This window comes from Sinocyclocheilus rhinocerous, unplaced genomic scaffold (genome assembly GCF_001515625.1).
Source record: "Sinocyclocheilus rhinocerous isolate Xijiao unplaced genomic scaffold, SAMN03320098_v1.1 scaffold241, whole genome shotgun sequence".
In the NCBI taxonomy this organism is placed as follows: domain Eukaryota; kingdom Metazoa; phylum Chordata; class Actinopteri; order Cypriniformes; family Cyprinidae; genus Sinocyclocheilus; species Sinocyclocheilus rhinocerous.
The window spans coordinates 3,296,258-3,310,860 of NW_015659312.1; the positions used below are offsets into that span (position 1 = coordinate 3,296,258).

General features: G+C 37.3%; 2 protein-coding genes across 6 annotated transcripts in view; one reads left to right on the forward strand and one right to left on the reverse strand.

The window, feature by feature from the left end:
* LOC107723457 (testis-expressed sequence 10 protein homolog) overlaps positions 1–9,250 on the reverse strand; it is a 21,457-nt gene extending 12,207 nt beyond the window's left edge. Inside the window, exons 1-10 of one of the 3 annotated variants that reach the window (XM_016532090.1) lie at positions 8,026–9,250; positions 7,057–7,138; positions 6,372–6,561; positions 5,490–5,998; positions 5,182–5,391; positions 3,074–3,320; positions 2,871–2,983; positions 2,279–2,538; positions 2,057–2,195; positions 1,391–1,560 (exon numbers count right to left, since the gene is read on the reverse strand). In XM_016532090.1, the coding sequence (XP_016387576.1) occupies positions 1,391–1,560; positions 2,057–2,195; positions 2,279–2,538; positions 2,871–2,983; positions 3,074–3,320; positions 5,182–5,391; positions 5,490–5,998; positions 6,372–6,554 (1,831 nt within the window). In that variant the 5' untranslated portion in view covers positions 6,555–6,561; positions 7,057–7,138; positions 8,026–9,250. Of the gene's footprint in view, positions 1–1,390; positions 1,561–2,056; positions 2,196–2,278; positions 2,539–2,870; positions 2,984–3,073; positions 3,321–5,181; positions 5,392–5,489; positions 5,999–6,371; positions 6,582–7,056; positions 7,183–8,025 lie in introns of those variants that run through there. The other 2 variants (XM_016532088.1, XM_016532089.1) reach the window with 2 other exon arrangements.
* Positions 7,517–14,603, forward strand: part of LOC107723459 (uncharacterized) — a 12,550-nt gene continuing 5,463 nt past the window's right edge. The window contains exons 1-7 of one of the 3 annotated variants that reach the window (XM_016532092.1): positions 7,517–7,646; positions 7,921–7,969; positions 10,152–10,182; positions 11,020–11,100; positions 12,200–12,339; positions 12,440–12,565; positions 12,677–12,722. In XM_016532092.1, the coding sequence (XP_016387578.1) occupies positions 7,922–7,969; positions 10,152–10,182; positions 11,020–11,100; positions 12,200–12,339; positions 12,440–12,565; positions 12,677–12,722 (472 nt within the window). In that variant the 5' untranslated portion in view covers positions 7,517–7,646; position 7,921. Of the gene's footprint in view, positions 7,647–7,905; positions 7,970–10,151; positions 10,183–11,019; positions 11,101–12,199; positions 12,340–12,439; positions 12,566–12,676; positions 12,723–14,603 lie in introns of all 3 variants that reach the window. The other 2 variants (XM_016532091.1, XM_016532093.1) reach the window with 2 other exon arrangements.

The following is a 14,603-nucleotide window of genomic DNA, read 5'->3' on the forward strand; positions in this document are numbered from 1 at the left end:
TCGTTTTCTCGATGCATCGATTACAAACCCTGACGATGCAATGCATCGATCTTGAAACATGGATTTTTGAATCGTGAATAGCCGATTTCGGACAGTAATCGATTTAAAATGCTAAGAATCGAATGATTCGCGATTCCTATAGCGATTCAATGCTTTCAAAATATATACACATTAAATAACTACAAGCACGAATTAATGGAGACCTTGAACAGTGTTCGTGCCCTCACATCTCTCCTTCACGCGCTCCACTGTTTACCGCCTGCAGTGACTGTCACAGGATTGTACTCTTGCTCCGTTAGTCTGCATATGCATCGATCTTGAAACATGATTTTTGAATCGTGATTCATCGATTTCGGACAGTAATCGATTTAAAATGCTAAGAATCGAATGATTCGCGATTCCTATAGCGATTCAATGCTTTCAAAATATATACACATTAAATAACTACAAGCACGAATTAATAGAGACCTTGAACAGTGTTCGTGCCCTCACATCTCTCCTTCACGCGCTCCACTATTTACCGCCTAATGACTGTCACAGGATTGCGCTCGCGCTCCGTTCGTCTCATTGACACATTTTTTGAGCAGCTGATGTGTGATCTGATCTCTCCTTAGTACTCGTGGCCAGTAATACTAAAGTGAAGTAGTTTTACTTTTCTGTAGTTTTTCGATGGCTCTCGGTCATACCGACGACATTACCTGAGCATTTCCCTAGGTTCTCTAAATATAAAGGCTGCTGTGTAATTTGCCCCCTGACTAAGCATTTAAAGAATTTAGGGGAAGCATTAAAATAATCCTGTGAATGCACTTAAAGAATGCAGAATCGAATCGTTAATCGAATCGAATTGTGAATCGAATCGAATTGAATCGTTCTGAATTTGCAAAAATCGTTCTTGAATCGAATCGAAAACCTGTGAATCGAATCGATTTCTCTGTCTACCCAAAGATTCACAGCCCTACTATTTTGAGATTGATTATTCATTCTAAATGTGAAACTTGAGAAAGGAAAGAGCTCCCCCTAGTGACAGATTTATGTAGCTGCTAAAGCTCAACAGTGAAGGAATGAATGTCTGAGAAAGAGAGGGAGGAAAAAAAATCAAGAGAGAAAGACGTTTGTCCTGTCAGTGATCACAGATAGACAGACATCATTAGCTGCTGACGCACGCTGTTGATGTCATGAGTGCTAACACACACAAAGGGAGCACTGTGCTTCCGAAACACAAAACTACAGAGAGCTTATATCACACTCAGAACCGGAGATGCCACCACTCTAATGCTCACCCTCACTACCGCCCGATCCCTTACACAAGCCTCTCCCAAGCACACACAACATTATAGTATTGAGAGAGTATGCTAAACAGTTGTTTGTGTAAACGAGTATATATTATTACCATAAATACTGCAGGCATTTTTCTGAAGACTCTGCAGAAGGTCTTTATTGCCCCTCGCGGCAGCTGGATGGATCGTCTCTAGCAGTTGTGCTGAGAGCTGAGGATTCCTGCTGCCAAGCTGAACCAACTGCACTGGCAGTGACGCCAACCAGCGTGCCAGAATCCTGCTCCTGAAAGAGAGGGAGACTTCAGGCACTTCCTACTGTCACAAGGTGCATTTCTAGACTCAAATAATAAAGAGTCTGGGGGAGTCTTCAATTCATTTCACAAACAAACTCAGACATGTGGAAAAAACTGGTAAAACTAAGAAAAAAACTAAAAAAAAAGACCATATATACAATTATTTGTTAAAATACTTTTTACCTATCCCAGCTTAATATGCAGAGACAATGAGCTGTCAATATGTTACATAGCATTTTCATATTCGAAACATAGCATTTTGTATTTCGAAATCGTATTTGAAATAGAAATCTTTTGTAACATTATAAATGTCTTTACAATCACTTGGACTTTTCATCTTTTTTTTTATCTTACTGACCCCAATCTTTTGAACAGTAGTGTGTGCATAGAAATAACATAACCAGAAAGGCCAAACATTGATGTTAGAAAAAATGGGACAGACCAGGCACCAGGGCCAGATTTAAAAAATGGGTGGTGGGCACATACCGGGCAATATGAGGGTGATTCTGATGCTCTTGAATGTAGAACTGACTGAAAAAGCACAGCAGCAGAGAGCGGACACTCACAGCCAGGTTCCTCTGCTGGTACTGCACATACACAGCCTGCAGGAGATCGTCTGTCACCACTGACAACACACACACATTTGAATTTCAGCAGACCTTTATTAGAAAACAAACGTCTGTCTGCCGTAAAGAAAACCGGCCTCACCACGGCTGCGCTGGGTGACAATCATCCTCCACACCACCTCCAGTAAGGCTGCCAGGTGCTTTGAGCTCAGCTTGCCCCCATTGGACAATGTCTCCCTAATAAATACCCTGATTGTTCCGAGCCAGTCAGCATCTTCGGCTTCTACGTGATCCTGGCCCCTAAGACTGAGTGTCACCATAACTTGGCACAATGTCACGTTTAGGGCCAATGGTTCCACGTTGCCGCCAGCAACCGTTCCAGCTGCTACCTGCTGCCTAATCCTGAAGACGAAAATAGAGATCCGTGGTTATTATTTTGTTATTATTTTACACTTTTTGTTCAACTGATATAATAGGTATAGGGGAATAGATAGGGGTTATTTGTTTGTTTTGTTTATAAAATGTGACATGCTTTAAATAAAATATATAAAAAATTAATTAAAAAAGCTAAAAAAAAAACAACAACAATGAAATGTAAATTAATATAGAACATACAATTAAGAACATACAGTTCTTGAAACTTCTGGAATCACAAAAATGAAATGTGGTTCATTAATTTACATATATCAACACTCTAGGTTTCTGTTAATAAAACATTTGGACTTTTTGGTCACCTCTTTCCGTCAGCCTTCTTCTTGTGTCTTGCCACCTCCAGCAGGCCATAGGGGAAGTTCTTCATGAAGTGGTGTTTGAAATCTGCCAGGTATGAATTCCGGAACCAGGCGTCCTGCATGGTACAGCAGAAACAGGGTTTATGTGATATTTATGTGGCTATATAACATCAGCAGTGCAGCTGCTACAGTTTAAGTTTATGTACCAGTATGTCCTTTTGGTCTCTATGCGGGGAAACTCTTCTCAGTAACTGCAGTATGGTGAGGATCTGGAACATAAGAGCCATGGCCTCCGCTGAGAGCAGGTGGCCGCTGTCTGTCTGCACATGATCTCCACCTGCTGCCTCCACCCAGATCTCCAGCAACAAAGGCACCAGAGTTCCTGCAAAGCCCTGCACGGTCTCAGCTGAGCAGAGTTCCTTATTCATTCCAGCCCCTGCCTTAGAGTCCGGCCTGTACAAAACCAATATAACACGTGCTGTATACTGTAAACACATGGCCTTTCTGTCTTTTGATCAAACTGAAAAGCCTACAAAGTCTCAGCGATATAATGGTAGTAAAAAAGCAAAGCAGTACCATACTGTTGTGCAAATTTTGTTACCTGACCATGATGACATTGTTTAGGCAGTGTGACATTCTGTTTTATTCTGTAATTTATAATACATCAAATCCAGATGGGATTATGAAAAAAATACTTTGTTACAAATGTAAGTAAATTGTAGGGAAAAGTTGTTACATTAGTTCAAACAGCAGAGCATGGCACAAATTAAAAAACGTATACACTGAATGCAATGTAAGTCACTTTGGATAAAAGTGTCTGCTAAATGAATAAATGTCAATGTTATTTGCTAAATTAGCGCAGATGTGACAAAAAAAAAAAACTATTTAAACTTTAAAAGACATTTTGTGTGAGCAAAACCGAGACTGCCTTGCTTTCAGTTGTTGAAGCCCTAAGACTGGCAAGAGCGGGTTCCAATCTTCTCGTTCCATACACTCAAACTTCATAATATAAATATAATTATTTCCTGAACGGCATGCCATATATATATGTTTGTTAGTATGTATGTATGTGTGTGTATGTGTGTATATGTATATATGTATGTATATATATATATATATATATACACACCTTGCTACGTGCACTGCGTTAGGCTAACCGAGACTTGTCATTTGCACTTATATATTGTTGCTCTTTTGTTAGTTTTGACTGCTTTTATTGTCCTCATTTGTAAGTCGCTTTGGATAAAAGCGTCTGCTAAATGACTAAATAAATAAATAAATAAAATAAATAAATATGTGGTTTCATCAGTTAACATGCAGTTTAATGTCTATCAGTATGAGGTCTCAATAAATTCTCTCTTTGAATCACAAGTCATTTTTCTGTTATGTCTGATTTTAAATGAATTGGGAACCATTCATCACACTGTTCACCAATATTAACCCATTAAATACAAAAATATTATAAGATTAATAATAAATTCATTTAATTGTTGAATCTACTGTCTGCTCTAGTTTAATTTCACTTGTCACATAAGACTGTTTATTTGTTGCCAAATTATAAATTTAATATGTTACCAGACGCTGCCGGTATTGTACTGAAGGCAAACTTTTGGTATTTAACCAGTCCTATTCTATACAAAAACATACAGCTAGCTATAGAGGTTCATACTTAACTATATAAACCAGAGGTACCCAAACGTTCTACTATGAAAAGCCAAAATCAATCTTGACTGAGGACCATGGGCCAAAATTTTTTTTTTCATTACATCAAACCGTTAACTATAATGAATTAGATTAAAGAGAAAGTGGTTAACCCTGGTTCCCTTCATTTATTATTTAAATATAAAATTAAAAACTTACTTTGCAATATACCATTTTACTGTACAACGAAACTTACATTACAATGAAAACACAAACAATATTGACTTTGTAAAACAATTTTCTTGACAAACTTTTTAAAATGTATGCTTGTCTGTGTGCCACACCCTAAACCTGATCATTATTGTCTGTTCACTAAGAGTGAAGAGTAGCATCTCAAAGTGCTTTTCAATTTTCAACATATTCTCTTCATTTACGATGCAAAAATAAAACAATTAAAAGCTAAAACTAAAATATAAATTAGAAATTGATACATTAGAAATTGATTTTTGGTTTTTTGGTTATACTGCCAAATCAAATGTCATCAGGCCCTAGTTTGGCCCTTCTGATATAAACAAATAACTTTCAGGCAATATTCAGTCGGTATATATGGAGGACATATTGATAATAGAAAGAGAAATTTACTGTAATAATTTACTGTAACAATTAAACATACCTTAGCCGATAAGCAGAGTGTGGGGTGGGAACGGCTCCAGAATTTTCAAACACTTGGATCCTGCCCTTCCCAAAGACATGCTCCTCCCAACTCACATCCACAGATGTCACCGAGCCTTTCTCTCCAGCCCACATTCCAAGGCCAATGCTGCTGGTCACACCTTCATCCAGAGGTCTTTCCTCAACAACTGCCTGCAGAAAACTGCCCAACCTGAACGAATACACAAATTGTTAATAAATAATAACATGGCAAACTACACAGAAAGAATGGGGAGAAATTTTATTTTAAATTTTTTTGGGATGCAATACCTGAGCAGCACAGTGAGTCTCCATTGCTGTGCTGTTACAGAGCGATTTGTACTGATAGTCAGAGCAAAGCCCCCTTTCCCAGATTTATCCTGCCCTGTTGCAGCTTTTCGCTTTTGGGAAATTAGTTCTAGAAAATTTGTCAGAAGCACCGTATGTCTCTGAGAGAGAAGTCCAGGATAGTGCTCCAGCAGCACATCCAGGACCCGGAGAGCATCTTCCTGGATGGCTTCTGAGATGTGGGTCATGGCACAAGTGAGGTGAGCACTGAGCAGGGGGAAGAAGGGAACCACCCGTTCGGCGGGGATACACTGAGTGATGAAACGCAACAGACGCACTGCAGCTGCTCGCACAGAGCCGTCTTTGTCAGTGAAGAGTGCCGCCACCTCAGATAGTACCGCTGATGCATGCAGCTCAATCATAGAAGGTTGAGCTGACAGCAACTCCCGCAAACCCACCAGAGCTCCCTGCTTTATGTTACTGTTGATGTGGTGTAGCTTGGACAACAGATCCTGAGAGAGTGAGAGACAATGGAGGGGTGATTTAAAAAAAAAAATGTCAGTGACACAAATTTTACTATATGTGCCTATTTTATACAACATTACATTTTTAATTCACAAATGTAACATTAATACTTAATCCAACTCTCTGAAAATTGCAAATTATGTATCCAGCTAATTCAGTTGTGCAACTGACAATGCAGATCTGGCTAACATAAGTGTGTCAAAATAAAGATGCATCTTAACAATATTATGTTGCATTAATACATCACTGTTAGTCATTTGATTGATGCATTGATCAATATTGATGTCTATTTACACCCCTAAAATGAACCATAGAAAGATGAGGGTCAGTGGAAATTGTGACATTGTGTGTTTTATGTACCATAATGTCAAGTTGCCTGTGCTTTGTTGGCCCTGAATCCACATGCTTAAGCTGCTCTGGTAAATGGATAGCTTTTGATCTGAAGTTGACGTTTGTTGCATTGTCTGCTTTTGGCTTCTTTTTGCCAACCTTGAGCTGAACTTTCTGGAAATCACCTTGCCTTTTTTGCTTTTTTGCTTTCATTCTTCAACTGTTAAAGAAAAAAAAGAACTGGAACAAAAACAAAAGACCAGTAATATGGATTTCACATTTCATATTATTACATTAAAATGTACATTTTAGAATATATAATAAACATAATCATCTTCATAATTTCACAAGTTATTCACAAAATAAAATCGATATAAAAAAAGCAAGAAAAAGTGAAATTTCACCAAACAAAATAGGCAATGTTTGATCCTGACAGTTTTCTCCAGCATCAATTGTACGTTTAACTAGAACTTCACAAGCACAAATGTTTAAAATGTATCAGTTCATTTAATGATTTACAACAGCAGATCTGTTTTATGTACGTATGTATACAGAAGCTGTAAACACACACGTTTGATTTGACGTTTATTTCAGTTTGCATAAGCGTGGCTATACGCAGCCATAATTATCAGCGATTAACTCCATTGCACAAAATCATTTACTCAGCTTAAATACAAATACGAACTAATACTTAAGATAAGTTTGTTTCACTCACCACAGATAATCACTCGTGCTGCTTTTGAGCCATTAGGGGTCCATCAACCTCTGTTGAGAAAATAGTCCGGCTAAACTGGTGCCTGATTAAATTTAACACAGCAACTATATTATTATAATATTTGCTAAATAGATACAGATAGCGATTCACTTATAATATATATCATTTTAATTCAAATATCTATATAGATACTGCAAATTACAGTCACATATCAAGATTGTGCGGCAGTCTTTTTTTGGGAGTCGAACAAAGCTCGCTTCAAAATAAAGGTTTTGATTGTGGTTTCAGTCCAGCTCTCTTCACTTATGTGTCCCGGCAGTTTAATAAACACCATTAATTTCATACTTATGTAATAGTAGACAATATCAACGACAATAATGATTTAATATAATTTACTGTATGAGTAAATTATTAAAAGAAATGAATTAGCATACATTCATAATTATACCTAGGACTTTTATTTTGGAAATAGGCGGGAAACGGACTACGGTCTTGACTGTTTTATTTCGGCCGTTTCTTGTCGTGTTTCTATTTTCAAAACCAAACAAGCCTTTGCTCAACACAACGTTAGTGCAAACAACCGCGAGCAGGTAAATAATTTATCGTGACTTTAAATAGTTGCGTTGTAGTGAATAGAGAGACCTCACTTCATGTTAGTAGAGGCGAGCGAGTTTAAATGTAGCTGCGCATAATGCAGCGTGAAAGCGTGATCTTTGTAATGAACCAGAGTCGCCATCATTTACTTTCTCTTACAGCCGAAACGGCATATTAGTTACACACGAATTACTCCTACCCTCCTTTTGAATGTATTTTTTTAATTGCAGCAATAATCAAAATAATGTAATGTGTGTTTGTCTTTTGCAGTATGGAAGCTCAACCAAATCCTAATAAGAAGGGCAGGGCCGGTGGGAAGGTGAGCCCTAATAGCACCACATCAAATCAGAGCCACTCCATTAGCTTTATCCCTACCTTACCACGTGGATGTAGACCATTTGCAGACGTGCAATACTTCCCAAACAGTGGTCACTCAGTCCGCTGCTGGTCCATGAAAATGTCAGTTAAAATTCTGGGTGAAATGAAAATTCACCTTGTCGAATTTGTAAATGCATGTTATTCGGTATCATTGCAAACGATTCATCTACGCACGTTTTTTGACCTGGTCATTTTTAATTAAAAGTAACTTTTTTTTTTTTTTTTTGCAAAACAAATTCTACACATACTTTCATTTAACAAAATATAACTCAATTTGCTGGTGAAACGAATGACAGACTTCTCTCTGGTCACATATGCAGGACTTTTCCAATCATTTAGTCCGCTTAAACTCTGCACCTGCACACTTACATTTATCTGCCTCCATTGTTGAGTGCCCACATTTCCAAATCCAATCAACAACCAATGCATAGAACCAAGTCCTCACATTTATTTCTTTTTTTGATGATCCATAACACTTGGATATACGTCACACAAAATGTAAGAAAAGATCTGATGCTAATTCTGTTTCATTGCGACTTTATTTCTAATCACTTTATTGTCTCACTTCAATAACACAACTGACATTTTTATGTCAGCATATGCAAGTGTTTGGTCCAACTAGCTAATGCACTGTCAGCTCATTTAGGCCACTAAAAGTAGATATAGGGTATAATGAATTTTGGTCATTTGTACTCTACCTAAAACTGATTATAATTGTTTTGATGTACTTAGTGGTTGAATGATTTCACCCACCTGTATCACCCATAACTGTTATGCCATGAAGCTCAGTTTGACAGAGTGCTGCAAACTGTCTGTTTGACGGGCTACAGTTTTATTAAAAGGAATCCCCCCTTTTTTGCATATTGTAGTCCGCTTCATCAATCATCTGTTAGTATACAGATCTTCCAGCAAAATGAGCCGATAAAGCGGTGATCACACTGTGACCAACTGTAGTTGGCATAGTGTTGGAGACGTATGACATTTATCATGCCTCAAATAGTTAGTCTCTAAAAGATTAATACTAAAATAGTATTAATCTCTGCCCTGATGTCTGTGAGGGTTAAGAGTATTTGCAGGATCATGTGGTATCTGAAACCAAAATAATTACATAACTATGAGAGTATTAATTAAGGGAAATAGTTAAGTGGTCAACACATATTCATTGCAGACCTTGTATAGAAGACTAGGCCTATGTATTTTCCAAAAGTGGCTTAAATGTACACTAACTTTCAAAAGTTAAGGGTTAGTAATATTTTTTTAAATTCACTTATTTATTTTTTTAAAGAAATGAATGGTTTTATTCAGCAAGGATGCATTACATTGATTAAAAGTAGCAGTAAAGACATTTATAATGTTACAAAATATTTTGTCATCGAATAAACACTGTTCTTTTAAACCATTTAATTATCAGAGAATCCTGAAAAATATCACCGTTTACACAAAAAAAAAATTCAACATTGATAAGAAATGTTTCTTGACCAAATCAACATATTAGAATGAATTTGAAGGATTATGTGACACTGAAGACTGAAGTAATAACTGTTAAAAATTTAGCTTCGCCATCACAAGAATAAATTACATTTTAAAATATATTAAAATAGAAAAGTTATTTTTAATTGTGATTTATATTTCACAATATTACTGTTTATGCTGTGTTTTTTATAAAAATTAAAAAAAAGCAACCGACCCCGAACTTTCGAAAGGTACTCTTTATTCATGTCCATAGTCTGTCAATGACCTGACACAGAGCTGCATTTGACCTGTAAAAGACAGATAAGAATTAAAAGTGAAAAAATAAGCATTCTGTTTGAAAACAGAATGTAACTTGCAGAACATGTTACTCTATCATCCCGTATATTCTCTTGTCTGCTTGATAGAACTTTATTCTTGGGGAGATTAATAAAGAACAATTGTTCTTCTAGCATGAGAGTGTCTGGTGAAGAGACACTTTGTGTCCTCCTGTCCAAGGACTTTCACCCTCTACTTTTGAAGTGGAGAGGAGAATTTATGTGGAGGAGGAGGAGGAGAGTGAACTCTGCTCTTCAGCTCGGGTGCTGTTATATCTCTCTAATTCCTCTCTGTTTCTCTCCCCCACCAACGATTTTATTTGTCGTCTGTGACAGAAAAAGCAGCAGCTCTTCGGTGGTGACATAGGTAAGTGTCAGAACCTCAGAACCCTTCAGTTCTGCCCTTCAGCTGTGCCTGGCCTTGGTAATGTTATTGCCATGTGCCACTTTTGGGTGTTTCAGAGCTTCAACCCTGAACACAACACACAAGCACAGCTCTCAAACTAGCACCTTTTTCAGACCAATGCTTTGCACTATTTAATCTGCGGTATGCTGAACAACATTAGAAACATCAACACTGAGCTCCTTCGAGCAACATTCGAAAAATCATGACCTGCTCTCGCCATGTGCTTTAACGTCAGGTCAAGATCCATGAATATTAGGAGGTTGGGTATTCCACCTTTTATCCCTGTATGTCCGCTTAGGGTCATCTAACCATATTAATTGTGCCACCTTGTGCAGGGCATGCATTAAGCTGCCTAAGAAAAGTTCACGTGAAATGCATTATTTCAGGTGCCTTTAGGCTCGAACTCAGTTAGAACAGTTACACTGCTGCAGTGTGATCGGCTGACATCTCAACCAGTGTGCTTTTGTCTTCGTACTGGATTTGTGGACAGAAAAACAGCAGGCGTCACTGCATTCATTCAAATCTGTTGAGTTTGTATATGTTGTTCAGCGTTTAAGTGCAGAGAGTTGTGGCTCACTTGTCTGACCACAATTTTCCATCAAGTGTGACTGTTGCCCATAGGCCTGGGGGTAACTGAATGGGTGCTTTAAGCACTCAGCTAGTTTTGTTTTTGTGGTGCAGTAACCACTTGGTACTGTTTCAGTAGAGTGGGAACACTGTCATCTGTGCTTTAAGTCCAGGTTCACAATGCTTGTCCATGTCCTTTTTGATTTTACTGATTCATGTGCGTTTCATCAGTCTTCACCTCCAAGAATGGATCCATCCAGACTATACCCTGTCTGAACAAAAAGCTCAAATCAGTCACTGATGCTGTTATTGGTGAGTAATGATGTATATTTTGTTACCACTATATAAATGTAGGCTAATAGGCTTAAAATAAGGCATCACACTTTTATTGGTCCCTTACTCTAATGAAATAAATTATTCATGACTTAAATTAAAGTACCCCTGTTATGCCATTTTTAAAGTTCCTAATGTTTTTTTGGGAGTCTCCTACAATAGGTTTACATGCATGCAAGGTCAAAAAAACTCAAAATATGCATTTAATATCACCTCATTTTTCAACGATTTGTTCGAAGCAGTTCTAAGGTTCAGTCTCAAACCCATCCTAAATCTAAACCCATCCTTTCCATGAGCCTACTCTGCTCTGATTGGTCAGATGACCCAGTCTGTTCTGATTGGTCTACTGCCTACAGCGCGTGACGGAAACGATATGCCCATTGCAATAGTTCCGTATTTTGAACGCTCAGTAGAAAATATAAACATCAATTATTAATCGTACTTACAGGTTGTGATTCAGTGGAGCCAGCTGGTCCAAATAAACTGGTCAAGAGCAAGCGTTTTGTGAATCCTGTGTTGAACTCCCCGAGATTAAAGAAGCAGTCATCAGTAAAATGACTGGAACACAAAAAAGATTGGGGTTGTACTGCTGTGGTACAGTAGAAAAAAAATTAATTTTAACCACTGATTCTTTTACCCCATGATGTGTAGCCGTCACAGAAGTAGGATTCGAATTGCTGAAGACTCGTTTTGGTTGTTCAGAGTCAATTCTTTCTTTTGGGAGACTTTCGGCTTTACAACTTTGCAGATCGTTTATATTCATATACAGCTACAGTACACACTTCATGAAAGGCAATATTCAAAATGGCATAATAGGGCCTCTTTAATCAACAGTGTTCACAAACATCCAAAATAAATGTTTAGATAAATACTGATGATCACTGCATTTTATTTAATTTTGTAAATTGTTTAATAAAAATGCATCAAATGTTTAAACTCTCTCATCCCTGTTCATTTTTGTGATGTTTTAAATTGTATAATTTTTATAATTATTTTGCTCCCTCAAATAGCTTCTATATGCTTTGGCTGATTTTTGAATGATCTTATGTTTGAATACACATGTGCTTTGTGTTCATAGGCCTACAGTACATATGGGAGTATAGAAGCCCATCTAAGTCGGTTCCACCCCATTACCAGTGTAAACTGTGTAAAGTTCAGCGGCTGCAGAATGAAATGGCTGCTCACATCACTGGCTGGAAGCACAGCTTCAAATACTTGGTATGATTTTCATAATCACAAGTTTTCCTGATATCACAGATTATCTCTGTCTATGCTTTTGATATAATACACAGCCACCTTGTTGTTTTTTGGAATACAGAAGCAGAACCACAAAGACAAGGTTCCCCATGAGGAAGAGGCTGCACTTAAAGATCCAGCCATCAGGAAAGAAATTAAAGCTGCTGCTGCTGAAGTGGAAAAAGCTGAGGGAAGAGGTCAAATCAAGGTGAAAGACTAAATGCTGATGTACTCTAAAGATTTTAAGTCTCACGCTAGTACTTTTTAATTACACGTTCTTGTCTTTTTTTTTTTCTTTTTCTTTTTCTTTTTCTTTCAGACTGTGCTAAAGGAGCCATTTGAGGTTATGGCGTTTCAGGACATGAGTAAGTCAGTTGTCTTCTGTCATACAACATCCAATCTACAGTAGAGATCAAAATTAGAGAACAATCTATAAATACTTGTTTTCTGACATATTGTTAATCTTCATCGCTCAAAAACACTGTTATACTAACATGTTTGACAAAATAACCAAGGCATTTCAACAAAAACCTTTATTTTGTGGAGAACACTGATCAAAATTAGAGAACAGTAACCACTGTAGCATGAAAGAAGATTACAACAAAAATTTTGGAGGGTTACATCTGTCAGAAATTAGTAGGAAGTTTAGAGGCCCCTGCTTTGAATGACTTCAGCACATCTGCGGCCGCAGGACATCACTAGTTTCTCACACTGTGCTGGTGTGATCTTGGCCCACTCTTCCAGTCTTTTCCATATTTCGGTAACTGTAGTGGGTTTCTTAGCCATAACTTTGTTGGCAAGGATTTTTCAGAGATTTTCAGTTGGGTTTAGAATAGGGATGTCAACAATTAATCAGTGATTGATTAATTGACGTTAAGAGATGTGATTGATTAAAGCTATCGATGGTCGATTAAGTAATTTCATTTTGGGGTGCATGCGGCTCATGATTTGGGGTGCATGCTGCTCAAAACACGTGCAAACGACTGTTTGCACATCCCCCAAACCATGACACTTCCTCCACCTTTCACTGACTTTACGCACTCTGGGATAAATAGGGGTGTTGCCAGTTAAACAGGGTTTGTCAAATAATTAAGGAAATTAGCACAAGTCGCCAGATTAACACCAATAACTTGGAGGTATCTGTAAGTGTTCTTTAATTTTGATCAGTGTTATTTTTCATATATCTCATTTAGGTTTTTTATACTGTTTTTATACAAATAAATTTATGAAATATGCTTAAACTGCCCTTCTACTCCTATTAGGATAATTTCAAATAGGCTAAGCTGTGACCTTGAAATTGTAGGTTGTTCTCTAATTTCGATATCCACTGTACTCCCCATGAATAAAGTCCCACCTTGTAGTTTTTCTCATTGAATATCCTGTTTCACTTGGAAAGACATTTTCTTATGGAAGTAAAGCTGGTTGCTAAAAACCCTAAAAGCCCGACTCCTGTATAACCACAATCGATTGTGTTATCGATTGACCCTTACTTATCACACACATATGTAAATGTCAAAATAATGCATTAGCAAGACGTCTTTATGTTCAGGCCTTATCTTTGCTTACAATAACACCCTTGTACTAAGTAGATGCATGTTTTTATAATTATTATAAAATATTATTAGTGCATTTTTACTCAGTCTAGACTACAAAATCAAAAGCAAACCAGCTCCAGCTGGTATTTGTTCCCATTTCTCTCCATCTGCATTCCAGAGCTGTTTAATATCCTTGACCTTCCAGTTCCTGGAAGCAACTCAAAGTTTCAAGCTTGTCTCAGACCTTCTGCATATATCAGAAATTTGGCTAATATCTGTTCTCAGTGACTTTAGCATAAACATGAAAAAATGTATAGAATTAAAAGCTGATCTTTAGTTTTAAACAATAGTCCAAATTCACACACATTTGACAATTGAAAATGTAAATTATCCTTTAACAGTACTTTTGGATGTTTGTGTCCGTAGAGCAGTGTTTCCCAACCTTTTTTTAGTCGCGGCACCCTTTGGAAATTTTAACAAATTTGTGGCACCCTACAAAATTAATTTTGTCTCAATATTTGAGAAATTGCTTTTTAGTTTTTCAGGTAGGTCTAACAGTAGAGTTATTTAACTTTTTTTTCCTTTTTTTTTTTTTTTTTTACCAATTATCCAAATAATGTTTAGTCCTAGAAAGCTATTATTATCAGAACACGCAAGCATAACATAGCGGTTAGCAGATCAATGAATGAGAGGGCAGCGTTACCAGAGTTG